The sequence below is a fragment of the Pollicipes pollicipes genome, unplaced genomic scaffold (assembly GCF_011947565.3).
Source record: "Pollicipes pollicipes isolate AB1234 unplaced genomic scaffold, Ppol_2.1 Scaffold_3087;HRSCAF=3621_pilon_pilon_pilon, whole genome shotgun sequence".
NCBI lineage: Eukaryota > Metazoa > Arthropoda > Thecostraca > Pollicipedomorpha > Pollicipedidae > Pollicipes > Pollicipes pollicipes.
Window position 1 is genome coordinate 671,493 of NW_023596225.1, and position 18,759 is coordinate 690,251.

The 18,759-nt window shown below is 53.3% G+C and overlaps 1 protein-coding gene and 1 long non-coding RNA gene across 2 annotated transcripts; one reads left to right on the forward strand and one right to left on the reverse strand.

The window, feature by feature from the left end:
* Positions 1-12,270, reverse strand: LOC119090417 (SLIT-ROBO Rho GTPase-activating protein 3). The gene is made up of 15 exons (XM_037213217.1): positions 12,081-12,270; positions 11,093-11,181; positions 10,629-10,711; positions 9,391-9,491; positions 8,948-9,113; positions 8,205-8,426; positions 7,632-7,982; positions 7,024-7,293; positions 6,151-6,465; positions 4,807-4,978; positions 3,986-4,091; positions 3,228-3,523; positions 2,625-2,675; positions 1,902-2,082; positions 1-1,617 (listed from the first exon to the last, which is right to left on the reverse strand). Exons 2-15 carry the CDS (start codon positions 11,148-11,150, stop codon positions 1,446-1,448), a joined length of 2,544 nt encoding a protein of 847 aa, XP_037069112.1. The 5' UTR covers positions 11,151-11,181; positions 12,081-12,270; the 3' UTR covers positions 1-1,445.
* Positions 12,271-13,820: 1,550 nt separating this feature from the next.
* On the forward strand, positions 13,821-15,359 carry LOC119090454 (uncharacterized). The gene is made up of 3 exons (XR_005093231.1): positions 13,821-13,908; positions 14,297-14,486; positions 15,307-15,359. It is a non-coding gene; the product is annotated as an uncharacterized LOC119090454 (long non-coding RNA).
* Positions 15,360-18,759: the final 3,400 nt, after the last annotated feature.

The following is an 18,759-nucleotide window of genomic DNA, read 5'->3' on the forward strand; positions in this document are numbered from 1 at the left end:
GGGAGGCGGCGCGCGGTGCGGGGGTGGGCGCGCCTCCGCGGGGCAGCGTGGCGCTCCGGTCCGGCAGCCAGCGTTCCTACGATCGGGTCACAGGGGGGTCAAGCGCCGCCACCGCGGACAGCGCATAGCAGCCGCCACCGGCGGTTAGTACCGGACACCAGAGGTGAACACAGCCTGACGTGGACACACATCGACAGCGAGACTCGGCAACCGCAGACCGCAGGCACACAGGAACCGACACCACTGGCCAGCCGCGGCTCCAGCTCGCCAGAGTATCATACAGGCACACAGCTTGGCAAGTGAATGCAGCCCAGCGGGGCATAACGTACGGCAAGTGCGATGCCCGACACCGGCCAGGCGCACAGCGCAGTTAGCCACACATTAGTCACAGCCACGGTCCCGCAAACCCGCCCAAACATAACATGTATTGCAATGCCCGCCAGTTATTCGCGCCATTAGCGCACACCGCGTTAAGGCCACCGTTAAACATGCTGCCAGCTTCTTGAAAAAACGTGCTATCACTTGAGAGCAAAGCTTCAATAAACGCTTGTGACATTTGGGGAAACGTGACCATCTAGGGGCTGATTGATCCTCTCCACCCATTATCTAGAAAATAGCCGGGTTACTACATCTCATATGACTTAAACCGAAAAATCGACAACGAAAAAGCTGGGATAGCTTTGCTATCACCTGAATGGCCCAAGGCCCACAAAATCGCTCAACACTTTTAAAGTGCCAGTTGCTGTATTCACTGTTTCTGTAGTTTCCCAGCGCCGACCCTCTAGCCCAACTCAGCGAACGTCCGAGGCACTGGTCGAGATGTGGCACACACGTGTTCGCGTTACAGAAACCGTACCGTGTCTACGGCGGCTAACTGCCAATCGACCAAGACACGCTACTAAAAAAGGGGGCAACCTTGCTCCTGTGTGGAGAAACACAAAATCTTTTGGAAATATCGCTCGCTGAACTGTGTTCGCCCATCTGCGGTGGTGTTTTCGCCGCAAGTTTTACTTAGCAAGGATTCCACTTCCAGAGCATTTAGCCAATTTTTCTTGAAGTTACCATGCCTGCAGTATGCTAAAGATAGGCTGGGAATACCGACTGAACGTCCCGAGTCTGACAACTGCGAGAAGCACATCCTCAAGTCGTTCGCTTAGCGCTGTCCTTGCGATGTATCGTTAACACATCGCAAATGAAATGTTAAAGCTTTACCGTAAAGTCGTCGTCTTGCACACCGCCCCTTGCTGGCGCCACACGGACCAAGCATAACCCGCATCAGTTTTGGCGTTAGTAGCCAACGGAAAGCCCCAAAAGCGTCGGCAGGCAAAGCGGCATGAATATGTACACAACGTCCGCTTCCTGGGAGATCCCTCCAGAGCCGTCAATAGCGCGCCCAGAGGCTAGCCATGGGACGACTCATGCGGTCTCGGCCGGCTCGAGCGGAGTCAAACAGAGGTCTCCAGTACCTCGGCGTGCTCCAGCACGGAGGAGCTGGAGGCGGTGGAGAGGGTGGAGGTGGAGGAGCGGGCGCTGCGGCTGGCCGACCGCGCCGGCTCGCTGCTGACGGACGCGCGCGGCTGGCTGCCCGACTCGGAGCCGCTGGTGCGCTCCTCGTCCCTGGAGGGACGGGGCGGGTCAGATGCTCTCGGCTGCCATCACCAGACACGTCAAACGCGTCCCAATCAAGTCCCACCCGTCTAATAATCCTCCCCGCCTTTGTACATGGAAGACAACAGACAACCTTGGCAACAAAATCGATTCGAAGCCCCTTAAGACTGCGTTCGAACCGGTGGTTTGTGGGGAAACTACCATCTGGCAAGCGGGCGTCGTCGCTGAGACACGCCAGTCTGTCCGCCACGCCAGCCATCCCGACCGCGCCCCCGGTCGCCGCAGCCACACACCTGATGCGCAGCATGATGTACTTGTCGGGCACGAGGCCGTCCTGACCGCGGAAGGCGCCGCGCCACCAGTCGGACGACACCTGCCTGTAGAGCGTCAACACGTCGCCGCAGCGGAAGCTCAGCTCACGCGGCGAGCGGGCCGAGAAGTCGAACTGCGCCACCGCCTCCAGCTGTTCGCCCTCTGGCGGCACGCCGGCACAGGCGGCGTCAGGGGCGCCGGGCGCGGAGGCCGCCGGAGGCGGGGGGGGGGGGGGCATACACTTCAGTCCAGATGGGAGCCAGCGTCGGAGAAAAGCCCCGTTATAGTATCCTCCGAAATTGCCACGTTACACCACAATCCGAAATTGTTCCGCATCCAACGTAATTCAGCATCGATTATGAACGATGCTGCAGTGCTGTACGAAAACGACAAAACGAGTGGTCAAGAGCTTAACAAGAAACCTACCAGCGGTCCACCACCACACGCCTTTCAGTCGACAAGGCACAATCTAAAGGGCAACGTCACGACCTTCCTAGAGCGCAATAACTCAAAGGTCACACCATATTACAAAATAAGATTGCATTCGATTGTCAAGTAAGGGCTGCTTGCTACCTAACGAAGCAGCATTTTAAAGTTGTGGACTAACATCAATTTTCATCTGGTAAGTCTATCAGAACAACTTTCGCCAAAAGCATTGCACGTCGGCAAAAAAGGAGAAAAGGAAAGAGAACACATATACTTACTGCCAAATATCTGCAAACTTATGTTCAGCTCTCTTTCTTTTATCAATGGATCTGAGGGAAAAACGTAAGCTATGGGTTACGAAAAAAAGAACAGAAATTGAAACAAACAAAACGAACAAAGGACAAAGCAAACATAACAACGAAAACGACAGATCTCCTCGTGCCACGGAACTCTGCACAGCTGCTCCCAGGGACAATCATGGCTACGAGCCGTGCCTGGCAGCCATGTGCCAGGAGCCCAACCAAGGGTCCCAGGACCTTGTACCCCTCCCCACGGTTGCTACGGTCGACATCCGCTACTCGCCGTGCCACGCTGGCGATGCGACGAACCCTTCCGAGCGAGCATTAGCACAGCCGCTAATGATTGCTGACTCCCCATGAGGGGGCCGCTCTACACCACCGGCGAGTCCCACGGTCGGAGCCCCTACACTGCCTCCAGAGTCGGCTCGGCAGACCAGCCGCGGCGTCCTCCCGGACCGCCCCGGCCGCAGACGGCGAGCCCGGCCGCGTCTGGCGCCCGGCCGCGTCTGGCGCCGGGCCGCGTCTGGCGCCCGGCCGCGTCTGGCGCCCGGCCGCGTCTGGCGCCCGGCTGCGCCCGCTCACCGTCCTCGGAGGGCGGCTCGAGCTCAGCGCCGTCCAGCTGGGCGGCCGTCTCCGAGGGCGCCTCTCCGATCTCCTCCGCCTCGGTCGGGCCCCTGCTGATGTACTTCTCGTAGACGGGCCCGCCGTCGCACGCGAAGATGCCGTCGTGGCAGAGGATGATGTGCTTCATCAGCTCGTTGACCAGGTTCTGGTACTGCACCTGATCCTTGCTCTCGGGGATGGGCAGCAGGGTCGGGCCGAAGCAGATGGCCAGGTTGTAGGGCTCCATCATGTTCTCGTCGCTGAACTCGGACAGGCTGGCGGACAGCGGCGCCACGGACGCCACCAATCAGCGCGGTCGTCATGGCACAGTGCGGAGGCCAATGGCCAGATCACAAGGCGCAGAAGCACACGCCCCTTACAACGGCTTCGAACTTTTTGGCATCGACTGGAAGGCTGATCAGATGTCGCAATCAACAACTGCGTGAAAAGGAGGGGGGCCGTCGAACTGGCTGACACGTGTTAGCTCCCATGCGCACTGGTTTGAAGTAGGGAAATCGCGAGGGAACTCTTTCCATCCACCCTACACCGTGATAATGGTCTAAGCCCAAAATAGTCCAAGAGAATAGTCCAATAAATACAAACGTTGGATATAAAACCCGATACTAAACCAAGACCCTGCCCGAAACGCAACACACCAGCCCAACAGCTGTCGACGCACGGCGGCAGAGAGCCGCCGCGCTGAGCCGCCCCGGTCCGGCTCGGTTGGCGGCACTCACTGGCTGAGGAAGGCGAAGAGGTAGCGCATGACCAGCTGGACGGCGCGCGGCAGGGCCGACACCAGCTCGCGCAGCCGCGCCGTCTGATCGTCCGAGCTGCCCAGCTCTGCGGCCGCCGGGGGAGACGCGTCAGCCGCGACAGCACCCGCATCCCCATCTGGCGTGGGGCGCGAGCGTAGGATGGAATGGGGCACTGACCTAACTAGGAAGGTATGGCATGCTTGGAGGGCACAAACAGTGAGCAATCTTTAATCAGTCAGGAATGATCCTAACGAAGCATGTGATGCAATAACGAGGAATGTGACGCGGAAACAATGACATTCAAATAAAACGCGACCAAAAACACCGCCCATGGTGATCAACTTGGGGGGGGAACGTGGTCGACTTGGGGGGCGTGGCCGGCTTGGGAAGCATGACCGGCTTGGGGGACGTGGCCGGCTTGGGGAGCGTGGTGGGCTTGGGGGACGTGGCCGGCTTGGGGGACGTGGCCGGCTTGGGGAGCGTGGTCGGCTTGTGGAGTGTGGTCGGCTTGGGGAGCGTGGCTGGCTTGGGGAGCGTGGTCGGCTTGTGGAGTGTGGTCGGCCTGGGAGAGCGCAGTTGGTTTGGGGATGTGTGGTCCTCTTGGGGGAGCGTGGCCGACTGTTGTTCAATGTTCTGGTCCGTAGCCGTCACCAGGTCCTCTCAGCTTGAACCGCCACAGTCGTCATAGGGGCACGAACGCGGGTTCAAAAACCGTGCCACTACCGCAGCCCGTCCACCTGCCGCAAGTACACTCACAACCGTACACATACAACACACCCCGTGCGCGCCGCTGGACTCACGGGCGATCTCCATGCATTGGTCGAAGTACTGGGTCGGGAAAAAGGGCTCGCGCAGCTCGCGCAGGTACAGCTTCAGCACGCCGGCCACCGAGTTGATGTCGGAGGCGTCCGACACGTCCGCCAGCGGGTCCTCGCCGCGCTCGAAGCTGTCGCGGAAGTTGTTGATCTCCACCTGCGGCCAGGCGGTGGCAGGTGATCGATGCACAGACTCGACCATGTCTGACAGACTCGCTCACCGTCCCGTTCATACTGTGCAGCCGGCCACCGACGAAACACAGCAAAACCGCAGAGCGCGGTCTGCTCGTGTTAACACGACAGGAACATAGTCACAACAATGCGTTCGGAACTTTGAAACATGCGAACTTAAGCCCGCGTGAATTCTTCTGCTTTAAGGGCATACAAACTGATCAGAAGCTGAATGCCTTCCGCGCCTCAAGGACAGGCGTGCAGATCCAGAGTTGGATGCCTGTCGTGCTTAGGAACACGCACACTGATCCCGAGTCGAATGTCTCCAGTGCCTTAAGGACCCGCATGCAGACGCCCTGGTGACGTCTGGTGCCGACACCTCAGCCCGATCCCCCTGCTCACAGCCCTGATGACGTCTGGTGCTGACACCTCAGTCCGTTCCTCCTGCTCGCAGCCTTGATGGCGTCTGGTGCCGACACCTCAGCCCGATCCTCCTGCTCACACCCCTGATGGCGTCTGGTGCCGACACCTCAGCCCGATCCCCCTGCTCACAGCCCTGATGGCGTCTGGTGCCGACACCTCAGTCCGTTCCTCCTGCTCGCAGCCCTGATGGCGTCTGGTGCCGACACCTCAGCCCGATCCTCCTGCTCACACCCCTGATGGCGTCTGGTGCCGACACCTCAGCCCGATCCCCCTGCTCACAGCCCTGATGGCGTCTGGTGCCGACACCTCAGCCCGATCCCCCTGCTCACAGCCCTGATGACGTCTGGTGCTGACACCTCAGTCCGTTCCTCCTGCTCGCAGCCCTGATGGCGTCTGGTGCTGACACCTCAGCCCGATCCCCCTGCTCACAGCCCTGATGGCGTCTGGTGCCGACACCTCAGCCCGATCCCCCTGCTCACAGCCCTGATGGCGTCTGGTGCCGACACCTCAGCCCGATCCCCCTGCTCACAGCCCTGATGGCGTCTGGTGCCGACACCTCAGCCCGATCCCCCTGCTCACAGCCCTGATGGCGTCTGGTGCTGACACCTCAGCCCGATCCCCCTGCTCACACCCCTGATGGCGTCTGGTGCTGACACCTCAGCCCGATCCCCCTGCTCACAGCCCTGATGGCGTCTGGTGCCGACACGTCAGCCCATCCGTCCTGTGCAGTCTCACCTGCGAGCCGGACACGCGGAAGATGCCCTGATGATGCAGACCGTACAGGTTGATGACGCGCACACACGAGCGCACGATCAGCGGGATGTCCTGACCGCTCTGCTCCAGGTACTCGGACAGGCTGCCGCCAAAGAGGCGCGGCTGGCCGTCGGCCGGCGCGCGGCCCAGCCGCTTACGGCGCGGCGGCGGCGGGCAGACGGCGCGACCGGACCGCTCCAGCTCGGGCGCATGCTCGCTCAGCCCCGAGCGCAGCAGCTCGCGCTTCACCTGCAGCCGCGCTAGCAGGTTCGAGTCGGCCACGAACTCTGCGAACTTCTGCCGGCGGAGGGGACCAGGGTTGAGTCGCCGCGAACACGGCACTTCCGCGGGAGAGATAGGGCAATTCCCGCAGTCAACCACGAGTCCAACAACACTCTGCCCCTTCGGGACGCACAGGTGGGCGTCCGAATCAGAGTCAGAGTTGGTCACAAATCTGACAAACTTGTACCGGACAGAATGTAGATAGCACGGTCGCAAACCTCGGCCAAGGAGAATGACAGGTCAAGCACGGTCACACAATCTTCTCAGGGGGTGCCGACAACTCGGCAAACTTCTGACTAACTGGGGTTGGATTCTGACAAGCTGACTGATCTAACAAACTTTAACCCACATGAACATTTCCAGCATCAATTTCATGGCAGACGCGCGGCACTGTCCCGTCTCCAGCCGTCTGTAACAAAGACCATGACTGGGCTTCCAGAAATGCCAGAAACGACTAAAAATTCGTCTTAAGGCTACCATAATCGTTGCGGTGACGTGCATGGGTGGGCCAGCTGTTTCAATACCAGGTCACTGGCAAAGGACGTGACACCGCCGGGCAGTGACGCCCCGTACCGTCACGTAGAACTGCCCGGTCTCCAGCTGGTCGCCACGCTGCTTGGCCAGTGCCGTCTCCGTGGGCCGCGGCGCGCTGGGCGACTGGAAGAGGCCGCGGCAGTCGATCTCCGCCGTGCCGGCCATCTCCAGCAGGGACCGCTCGGCCGTCTCCATCGTCTTCCACTGCTCGTCGGTGGCCGTACGCAGCGCTTCGATGCGGCGACCCAGCGCGTCGTAGCGCAGCCGCGTCTCGTCCAGGATCGCTGGATCGACGTCGTAGCGCGACATCTATGGGAAGCGCCAAAAGCTCTGGTGTCCGGGGTTTCAGCTAGGTGCAGGCGAGCAGCAGTGCAATGAAGTCGGCCCCGCGGGCCGTCACGGTGACCCGTTAAGACATGACGAGATCGTGAAGGGCCGTCGAAGACAAATGTCAGGCCTTACGAGGAAGCTCAAGCCAAAGCACAACAGAATGCACCCGAAAACAACAGTGAATCTCCGTCAAATATCCGGGGCGGCACCCTTAGAGCGCGGAAAAGTAGCAGTGTAAGGCTTGAAATGAATCCACGGCGGCAAAACTCCAAGCAAAATCACTGTCACTCCGAAACCCGACACGCTGGATCACTCACAATATCTCCCTTATACGGCACGAACTCGAACTTCTTCGGCAGCATGAACGAGGCGTTGTTGGCTTCGATGAAGCGCTGCTTGTCGAGCCGGGCGTCAAGAGCGGACACGGCCCTGGTCAGCGCCTCCACGCCCTGCCGCAGGCCGTCAATGGTGCCCTCCTGGGCGTCGGTGGCCATCAGCAGGGCGCGCCCCAGCGCCGCGTGCACGCCCGTGTCGGCGCAGTCCAACGCGTCCGGCAGGTCGTCCACGAAGTAGTGTTGCACGGCCGCGTTGGCCGCCTCCAGGCAGAGGATGAAGTCGTTGCGCGCGCGCAGCGCCTGCAGCCGCGTGTCCTGGTATTTGTTGCGTCGCTGCCGGGTAGTGCAGAGCGTTAGCGGACGCCATAAGACTGCCCGGCCGAATGTCGCCCGGAGTAGCAGTCAAACAACGGCAGTGCATGCTGCCCATGACACAGTAATTTGCATATACTTCATGAAGACACCACAAAGGGAGCCATCGAAGCGCAATATGACCGTGCAGTACCCCGGATATATCAGGACACTCTGCGACAGTATGCACGTAGTTCCACCCACCTTGACAATCTCCTTCTCCACCAGCCTGAACTTCCTGGATTTTTCAAGCTTCTCTTCTGGCAGATTTACTTCCAGCTTGGCCTTCTGGTTGACTACGTACTGAAGTTTACCTTCGGCGGTGCTGAACTGTGCGTAGTACATGTTGTACGTCTTGGTAGCTGCCTGGAGTTCATTGATCAGCTTCAACAACTCTTCGTGAGAATCCGTGCAGACTTGACGGCACTAAAATAAAGAAAAAACACCCTTATTGAGGCAGTCCTGGGCTCACCGCAGATATGCATACAAATTTTGTGAAATGCTGGAACACCGCTTGCAGAATGTGCATCAACAACAACCACAAGCACTAGTCATAACCAAGAGTTCCTTTTGGCTGAAATCCTACTTTGCTCACTAGCCTCAGTCTTTAGCAGCTACAATTGATAACTTGACGTCAAAACCAATCAGCGCCAATGAATTCGACCCATTTACATCACTCTGCAGCAGTGTCCTAGTTACAAAGCCCTCCTTACAGCCCACGGAAATCGCGGACTATGAGCCAGTGATTTGGTTCATTACCAGTCCGTGGCCGTTTATAGCCAAGTAGCTGCAGGTCAGCCTGCTTGCACTACACCCTCCATACGCCAGGCCCGCCCGTACCCCATGGCTGCAACACACCCGCAAAACAGCCATATCGCTGGGCGTGAGTGGCCGACCCCACCCGTCCGCACCACACCACTTGTAGCCTCCAGAGCACCCGTGCCCACCCGTTTGTGCACGCGCAGCAGGTCGTCGCCGAGCCGCGCCAGCTTCTGCGGCACCACGGTGGAGTAGACGTCGCCGATGGTGGCGCGGTCACGCGACTCGTGGCGCGTCTGCTGGATCAGCTGCTGCCAGCAGCTGTACGACGAGAAGAGGTGCGCTTGGTCTCGTCTGCGGGCATCCAGCAGAGCTGAGTCACCGCCCTGGCGCCGGTTGGCAGGCGGGCGGCGCGCCACCGCGGGTCGACACAAAACCCAGCTCACAGACGTCCGGGACAGCAGAGTCCGCGCGCTAGCGCACGGCATCGACTCTGGGGCACCAGTCGCGGCGGTTAACGTGGTCTCAAACACCTGCTATGTTGGACAGCTCAGACAGGGGCGCGAACGGCGATACAAGTGCTTGTAAGCCACTTCCCCGACAAAATGGAGGTGGTGACATCACGACTCGCCTCTGTTTCAGATCCTTGTGCCGTTGGCTGAGCGACTTGTGCAGCTTGTCGAGATTCCTGCTGTACTCCAGCTCCAGGTCCGCACGCCGCCGAAAAAAGTCCTGGAAAGCCGGGCGATAATGTAATGACAACATAACAAAATGACATAAACAAAAGATAAATAGCAAGTAATAAAATAAGCTAGTACGGAACAGCGGCTTCTCCTGTCGCCGCTCACGACTAACTGGTCTACGTTCTGTCTCACATATCATGCTGATCATTAATTTGTCAACCCAGAAAGTTGCCCAGGACGACCCTCACATGCGGGCCATGCCGTTTTTCTCAGTCAAGTCAAGTGGACCACTTCCAAATGTGATGAACGGGACCGATTGCTATCGAATAGAATAATGTGTGTTACCAGCTTGAATGAAACAATGCACAAAACTAACGCGACGTCATGAATTCATTTGTAACAACGGATTCCCGCATTACACCCTTTTCAGAAACAGTCGTTCTTGATTTCTCCCGCCCATGGGCTGTCGATACTTAAGGTCCATTTTGTTCCCCCACAGCTAGACCACGCGCCCCGGCTGGCTGGTAGCCCCTACCCTTTCCTGGACGCGTGCGGGCCGGCCGGAGGCTGATCGGGCGCGAGGTCATTCAGAAAGACAAGTCTTAAGGACCGGGACAGTTTTCTGAAAGCCTGGCCTGAAGAGCGAAAATTCCCACTCTTCGAGGTCTCAGGGCTCGCCCTAGACCTCGACCTATATCTAGACCTATTGCCCTCCCTGGTCAGCAACTGGGCCGGCCCCACCTTCTTCTCGACAGTGAATAACCCAGCGAGACCTGCCACGCGCTAGCCACTGACTGGTCATGTAGTCAGACTGTTAAATGCAGTCAAATAATACTGCCTGGCTACGTCTGTTTGAGCTGAATCCCGAGCCATGTGTGTCTCGATTCTGGCGAAAATGACCAACTTCAAGTCGAGTCAGGTAAGCGACCTCACACCATGTATTGCCAATAAAATGTGCAAAATCTTCTTGTAAATTACAAAAGGACACCAAATACACTAATAACAGAGAATCATATGAGCAAAATAATTGAACTATTCCTGAAATTTGTGTCATAACAAGGAATGCTGATGTCTTGACTTCATGTGGCTAATGTGCTGACACCAGCTCATCTGAAGTTAAAAAAACAGCACTGCCTGCACTGTTAGCTAGGTGTACGTTGACACCCTACTCACACTGTCTGCTTACCTGTAGTTCAAACAGCAGCGCTGCCTGTGTGTCAGCCCGTGTGTCCAGACACCGCACCTGCTCAGTCAGCTGCTGCTTCAGCTCTGTGGACATGAAGAGCATGTGGAAGGGGATGCTCAGGTGATGGCCTCACCCATACCAGCTGCACTCTGTGCACCCCATGAAGAATGACCATGACCAACATCACCAGATGCACAAAAAACACAAAGTCTGGAGTATGTGAAACATGTGTCAGTGCTGGTCTTCTTGTTCATTTTCATGTGAGCTTGATGCCATTCATGGCAAGCTATATGATATGTTCCTCTTCATTATGTTTGAGAGCATGTCATAGATATGTGGTGGGGAGACATGCTGTTCTGCTTCCATTTTTCTACCATGATGAACACAACACTGGTGATGGGGTCATTTAACTGCATTTCACTCCCAACAGTCATTGCACATGTATCCATACAGAGGTCACACACCTTTGACCATTCCTTCAAAGCCTGCTTCCTTCTTAGATGTTTTCTTTTCAGAAGACATGGCTGGAGCAGACAACTAACTCATTTGATACCTGGAAAAAGCAACTTCTTAGGGTCAAGGCTGCATTATTACATAAAAGGAGCACTATTTTTTCACTGACAAAAAAGTATCACTGTGGTGCCAACCTAGGACTCCAACTGGATTTGATATAAGGGATGTCAAATGCTGAAGGGCCAATCCTAAGCAGTGACAGCACACTGGTCTCCCAAGCAACGACAAGACAAAAATCACAGGCTTCACATCAGAACATCTGTGGCTTTATCTTTGCATGGCAAGAATGCTTAATGAAGGGGGTACCATCAATTTTGGGGTCAAACAAAGTAGCATGATTGTTTTGACCCCAAGTAGAAGTAGGACAAGGCTCTACAGGGTCTGCCACCCTTGCCAATATTGGTTAAATCTCTGGTGCCACTGCATGTATCTTTGACTTGGGCATCTTTGGAAGCTATGGTGAATCATTCAGAGAAGTTTCACAAGTTAATTGCATAATTTGTTTGTTCAAACCTGTTCATCAGCAGCAAATCAGTCAACCAAGGATTCATCTTAGAATTGTTGAATGCCTTCTGAGCAGTCAAGCATGTGGAACATTAAGATTGTTCTTTTTCAAAATATCAATGCTTTGGAATAACTAACCACTTGAATTTTTAGGTTTCTTAGTTTTATGAAGCCCTTCCAGCATGCTTAGCCTTATGGTAGGAGAACAATACTCATCTCACTCTATCCTCTGAAAATACAATTACATTATTGCATAAAAATAATTTAGGAGCATTTTAGCACAAAACTACTCATACATCAAAACTCCTTGCAGCACAATCTGCATGCTGAAATTGATGGCGACTATTCACCAAACTCTGAATGCTCGCATTTACGACGCACATAACCCGAAAGTATTGCCGCAATATTGCTGATCGCCAGACGTACCCGACGTACCGTGCATTTCTGGCAGTCTGACCCGCATGTCACACACAGGATCGCTGACTGCTTCACAGAATGCGGGTCAAAGTGGGACACAAGATATAATTATTCAGCAGAAATTCCATATTGTCGCTTCCTCCTTGCTTCACCTAACCTAATCAACTAGTGGGACCCAGAACACAAACCTAACTACCCTGGGCATGCCCACACCCCGCCCATTGTTATGGTCGGTAGCAGGGGCCCGCAAAAAAGCATTGAAGTAGAAGACATATATACCGCATCTTTGACATAGAATCAGCTGACTTGGAGCATGTTCGTCACAACTAGCATTTCTTCTATTTTCAAATATATGGTAATGCAAGTTTTGGGGGACAGCCATGGCACAGTTTGTGTGCTAAAATGATTTTTTTCCTAGAGTTTTTGGTGCATTATTCCAATGATACTTATTAGTATTGTTTTCATACCTTGTTGCACTCGTCGATCCTGCTCATCCTGGGCATCCTGAAATGCGGGCGAAATCGCGAAAACCAGCTTTTACAGTTGTTAAAAATAGCTGTTTTGTAAAGGGTCGAGCCTGAAAAAGCCACTCAAATCTTGCGGATCTCGCATATCCGGGGCAATAGAACACCACGTATACTCAGGTTGCTGAGCTGCGTTTTAGAGAGACGTGGCCTTTGAGATCCGCAGGTTCAGGTAGGTGCCAGTTCAAAGAAATGGGCACACGTGCATCAAAGGGTACCGAAGAGCTGTGAACCGTGGGGAAAAACACGGTCCTTGTAGAAAAAAACGGTGTGTTTGAAAAAGTGTGTGGATACAAATTTAGGAACACTGCGCCCCATAGAGCAATTCGCACTTTGTAGTACAGAGCTGTGTTAGCTGGTAGTTGCCAAGGGCCGAGTTGGGGCCACGGGTCACATATTCCTCAAAAGGGGGCAAGCACAAGTAGACGTTGCTAAATGCCAGATCTAAAAAATGCTAATGCTGCTTTGTCATGTTAAACAAATTAGCATAGTGCTATTGAATATCTCAGAATCTATTATCTCATTTAGGCTTAAGTACTATTTCAATGTTGAATTTGTTTATCCACAAATATACTCATGCACATGCACCTGAAACCATTCATGTCATGGAATGTGTTTTTTGTGTTGCTTCTGTACCAAAGTGGATGTCACAGGGTACATGAGCATGGTTAACAGCCACCTCATATAATCATGACCACTTAATTCTTTCAGAGCTACCAAGATGTCATCAGAGATGCAAGCTGAGGAGCTGGAAGTCCTTAGATCAATATATGAAGGTGATGCAGCTTTCATTGAAGTTGATGAGAAAACTTTTCAGTATAAGGCAAGTATTAACCTCAGGTCCCAGCTATCTCTAAGTCCTGTCCTTCTTGAGGCAGCTGGGCTTTCTTTAGTAACACTACAGATGAATAGAAATTGATCAGCTTTCATCAGGACTTTTCTATTTAGCTGAGTTATGTCATGCATAATCTTCAAAATGTTTGGTGTTAATATTTATAATATGCCTCTGAACCACTTTGAGGCACATTCCTATCACTCTGTTTTTTATGATAACCTTATGTGGTTGTTTGCTGCTTTGTGGAAGGTTATGTATATGTTATAATTTTGAAGCAGAACACAAAAATTGTGTCCACATGATGTGAATATGCTGTGGCTGACTGTTAAATTTCAGCTGCTGATCTAATTCACCTTTATTTTTTCATGTTCTTTTAGTTTGGAGATGATGGTGAAAAACAATCTTTCTTGGTTGAAGTGAAATGGACAGACAGTTACCCTGATGAGCTCCCAAATGTCAACCTTGATGCATTTTATAACAACCATATGTGAGTATGTGCATTGGAAGTTTACTGTACTTGCTTTTATCTGTTAATCTTCCTCTTATGACATGTGTTGTGATAAGTGGCATTGTGAGAAGTCCATTTTGTATATGCTGTTACATGGCAATTACTGGATATGAATTCTGGTAGCAATGGTAAATTAATGAGGCAAAGGCAAAGTGTCATGTTTACTTCAACCTCCATGACTACCAGCATTGCTGGTTGAGAGTATCAATGAGTCTTGTAATGATGGGATTTAGTGCATGTGTGATGTTTGTGCAGAGCTATGTCATACACTGGGATTGGCAGGTGTATTTATTAAGCACAGTGTGGTCTGTGACAGCTGGTACACCTATGCAGAACATCACTGACTCACTCTCTTGTTCATGGCCAGTCTGCCACCAGTGAAGCAGCATGTGGTCAGCCAGGTGCAGGAGCAGGCTGAGGCCATGCTTGGCATGTCCATGACATTTACTCTCTTCGAGTGGGTCAAGGAAAATGTCACAGACCTCATGGAGCAACAGACTTTGGCCCCTGTGATGGCGGAGGTCACCGAGGAGGTGGAGGAGCTCAGTATAACACAGGTCTGTTATGCTGTAATGCTGTTTGGGTCCCTGTGGGGACATCTCGCTGGGGGAACTGAAAGTACTCACTAAAAACCTGATGTACCAGATTGCAAGCACATGTTGCAGTTTACTTTTACTGCACCAATATGCCAAAGCTTCATGTGTGCTTTCCCAGGTGGATGACATCTCACCGAGATCTGACGGTTGGCGGCCGACACCATGGTGCCCCACCTCCATTCGAGGACCTTGTGGACATCGTGCTGTGTTGACTGTCAACCTGCTGGCTAATGTTTTCTGTTGACCTTTTTTCGGGCTTTTGCGGGCTGGTGTGCTAGCTTTCCACTCAGGCCAAGTGCTCAGCGCCTGCCCCGTCCCCTGGCGGCTGCCAAGGGGTCGCTCTCCCCCAGTGCGTCGCCTTCTCAGCGCCTGCGCCGTTTCCTGTCTGCCGGTCGTAACACCGCGACTGCCAAGGGGTCGCTCTCCCCCAGTGCGTCGCCTTCTCAGCGCCTGCGCCGTTTCCTGTCTGCCAGTCGTAACACCGCGACTGCCAAGGGGTCGCTCTCCCCCAGTGCGTCGCCTTCTCAGCGCCTGCGCCGTTTCCTGTCTGCCAGTCGTAACACCGCGACTGCCAAGGGGTTGCTCTCCTCCAGTGCGTCGCCTTCTCAGCGCCTGCGCCGTTTCCTGTCCGCCCAGTCGTAACACCGCGATGCCAAGGGGTTGCTCTCCACCCAGTGCATTGCTGTCTTAGCGCCTGCCCCGTCTCCTCTGGCCGCCAGTCGTGACACAGCGGCTGCCACGACTGGACCCGCTTTCCCCTCAGTGCGCCGCTCTGTTACAGGACGGTCCTGGTCGGAAGGAGAAACGGGAGCAGCTATCGAAGCAGCAGAAGCGGGCGGCCTGGACCCGCGCGCAGGCCGGCGGCGCCGGCGAGCGCGCGCGCGGCTGGGATTTGGGTCGACATCATCCGCCACCATCTCGCAGACGGCGCCCAGTTAGCGCCGGCCCGGCTAGAGGACTGGCTTCGACCAGTTATTGTCTCAGTCCTGAGCTGTTGACGAGTCAGGACCAGGGGCGGTTTTACGGGCTATTGACAGACGGCCCCCAGCAGACTCCAGCGGTGCCCGGACGCCATCTGTGGCTGGTCACGACGGTCAACAGCGCCACTTCCGCTAATGTCTTGGTGAACGTGTGCCGCTTGGGTTGGAATGGGGGCGTGGGGTGGCGAAGCTAGGAGAACGCCTCACCAACCACAAATCTAGATTATCATGCGCTGATGCGGTGGGGGTCGTGCCTGCATGGGGTCGCTGTGGAGGGCGCCGGGCACAACTCAGCCGGGAGAACGGATGGATGGGAATGCCCATGCTTCCAGAGCAGCGGAGGGCTTGTTGGTGTCCTGTCTTGCATCCATATGTGCTTGCAGAGTCCGTAGAGTTCTGTGAAACTTGAGTTGGTATTGTATGGGGATTGTCCGCGGGCCTTGTACTTCAGCGCAGGAACGTGGTGCCCTCGGGCGAGCTCGCTGTTGATGGTGTTGTTATAGGACGATATTGATGCTTTGTACAACTGACAACACTGTTTTGCTGTTTGATGCCAGGAATACAAAATAATGCTATTTTGTCATGCTGGTTATCCTACATGACAGCCCGTTGGTCATGGCTGTCAACCACCACAGTTAGACGGCGGCGCCACCGTTCACTCCTGTTTCAGCCTAGCTGTCGGCCGTTCCCTTCTCCTGGTTTTATAGGTATCTTCTCGGAAATTTACATAATGGGGCATGCTGTAGTAAGTGACGAAATCGGCACATTGCCTATGCTGGTATGCGAATTCGACAGTTGTCCCATTTCGAGCAGAAATCACTCCAGAGTTTTCCGAAATCAGATAAACCCATGCCAAGGTGTCCTTTTCCCAAGGTGTCAAAGACAGCTCTTGAAAGTCATCTTAATACACAGCGTATGACCTGGCACACAAACTAAGCGAACGCTTCAATTTTAACTGATGATATGCGCAGCGACCACCTCAGCACAACGTGAAGATTCGAGTGTTCGACGTAGCATGGTTTGTTAACAAAAGATTATTTAATCTAGGGTAGTACCTCATATTTTCCAATATTCTATCGTCGAACGCTCGGAAGGAAAGGAGACATATTTTTCAGCGCTGCTTACATTCGCGTTAGCAGATGATGCATAACGATCGGTGACCTTGGCCCAGGGATTGGTAATGGGGCTGTGCTTACGGAAGTATTGATGTATTACACCAAATGCGATTACCAACATGCTTCCATGCTTGCGAGCTTGCTTTGGCCACTGCTTGCAAGTGCCTGACTCCATCCATCGTGGCACAAGGCGAGTAGCCCATTTGTTAGTGATTGCGAGAGCGGCGCAGGGCTTCACGCGGGAAGCCCGGTGTGGCTGCAGATAAAAAACGAGCGCCGTGTCACGACTTTCGACATTGCGCATTTCACATCAGCAGAACAAGCATTGCATCCTCCGCGTATCAGGTTGAAGCCCGTCCAGAATGGCGCGCGAGGCCCCATTGTACCGCGTCTCGAACCGTTCGCGCTCCGCGCGTGAATGACTGGAGAAAAATCCATCTCCGTCACGTGACCCTTCAGTTCAGGAGCCACTCGACCCAGAGATGGTGCAAACGTGGCCTTGAGCCCACTGCAGCATTGTGTTGCCAGAGAGATGTGCCGCTTCTCGTGCCAGCCGTTCCAAAGCCCCGCTCGGACCGCGCCGAGGGAAGCCCAGTAATTCCAGCTCACCACTGGTGTGTGTAGCTTCCGCAAGTGAACGCTGTTCGATAGTGTGATTATGGAGCTAAATAGGGCATTCGAGCAGAGTATATCACTGCTCCTATCCTTTCATGCTGGCGGTGTAAGGAGCAGTAGGGCAGCTAGAATGCCTCAGACCCCCCTCCGCAGAATGCTTGAAGAGGGCCGCCGAGGTTTGAAAGTTTGCTTAAAAATAAAAGCAGAGGCTTTCAGTTAAGGAGTGCTACTTGGCGTGGCCAAAGTGTCATTAGTGTATCATAAAGTATATCATAAAAGTATCATGCCCACACGTGGGGTTCAAAAACGTCCGAAGAAAAAACATTGTATGCATGCATTGCAGTGCTAGCAGCCCTAAATTATGACACTTTGGAAAATGTGAGTGCTTTCAGTCGCCTTATTTCGGGAATCAGGTACCCGAAGGCTCATTGCCTTGCAAAGCTATCACATGCTTCAGCGTCGGCAGAGGAGACACTTTTTAAAGTGGGCTGGGGTGCTCAGCCGACAGGGTTGACCAATCCACACCCAAATCGTGATCTCACTCGGATCTCGGCCACCGATATCTGCGTTACTGATGCCAAGGTTAGTTTTGTTTCGCATCGGCCCGTAAGATATTTTGCAAGAATGACATTCCGCTCCAAGCACACAGGAAACAGGAGCTTTGCGGGAATCTTTGAGTTGGGTGCAAGGCATCACTTTCTGAAATCGGTTTGGGGAGGGGCCGATAAGATTGACCGAGCCTATCATAATATCTGACAACCCTATTTTTCCCGGATCCCCAGATTTCGGTAATGTTAAGTTGCGTCTGCGACGGTAATATATGTTATATATATATATATATATATATATATATATATATATATATATATCTATATCTATATCTATATCTATATCTATATCTATATCTATATCTATATCTATATCTATATCTATATCTATATCTATATCTATATCTATATATATATAGAGAGAGAGAGAGAGAGAGAGAGAGAGAGAGAGAGAGAGAGAGAGAGAGAGAGAGAGAGAGAGAGCGAGAGAGAGAGAGAGAGAGAGAGAGAGAGAGCGAGAGAGGGAGATTAGAATCTGTCATTCAGCAATCATTTATATATATATATATATATATATATATATATATATATATATATATATATATATATATATATATAGTATGTATAATCTGATCGATAAGATATTTTTGGTTAGTTTAAAGAAGTTGAAACTAGGTGACCAGGACATCAGCCGCAATCATTTACGTCAATCTGTCAATGTTTTAATACTATTGAGTATCATCAGGACACATGTTTCCTCAATGAAACAAGGTTATCTGTCACAAACGTCGCTGGATTATATCAGTCATATCGCTCATGGAAAGGAAGTTCACAGTTATTATTACAACAATTCAACACGAGAACAGCACTTCCCTGCGCGCAAACAGGTCAGCTGGAGGAAATACAAAATGACGCGACGAAAGATTAGTTAGGTTCAGCATAAAGAGACTAACTTATAATTTGCAGAGGCTATACA

Excerpts from the sequence above, each read along its gene's own strand:
- LOC119090417 (XM_037213217.1), bottom strand. The coding sequence starts at position 11,150 with ATGTCTTCTGAAAAGAAAACATCTAAGAAGGAAGCAGGCTTTGAAGGA. Across the intron at positions 6,466-7,023 it reads CCGGGCAGTTCTACGTGACG|AAGTTCGCAGAGTTCGTGGC; the intron begins GTACGGGGCGTC and ends CTCCGCCGGCAG. Across the intron at positions 2,676-3,227 it reads CGAGCCGCCCTCCGAGGACG|ATCCATTGATAAAAGAAAGA; the intron begins GTGAGCGGGCGC and ends TTTTTCCCTCAG.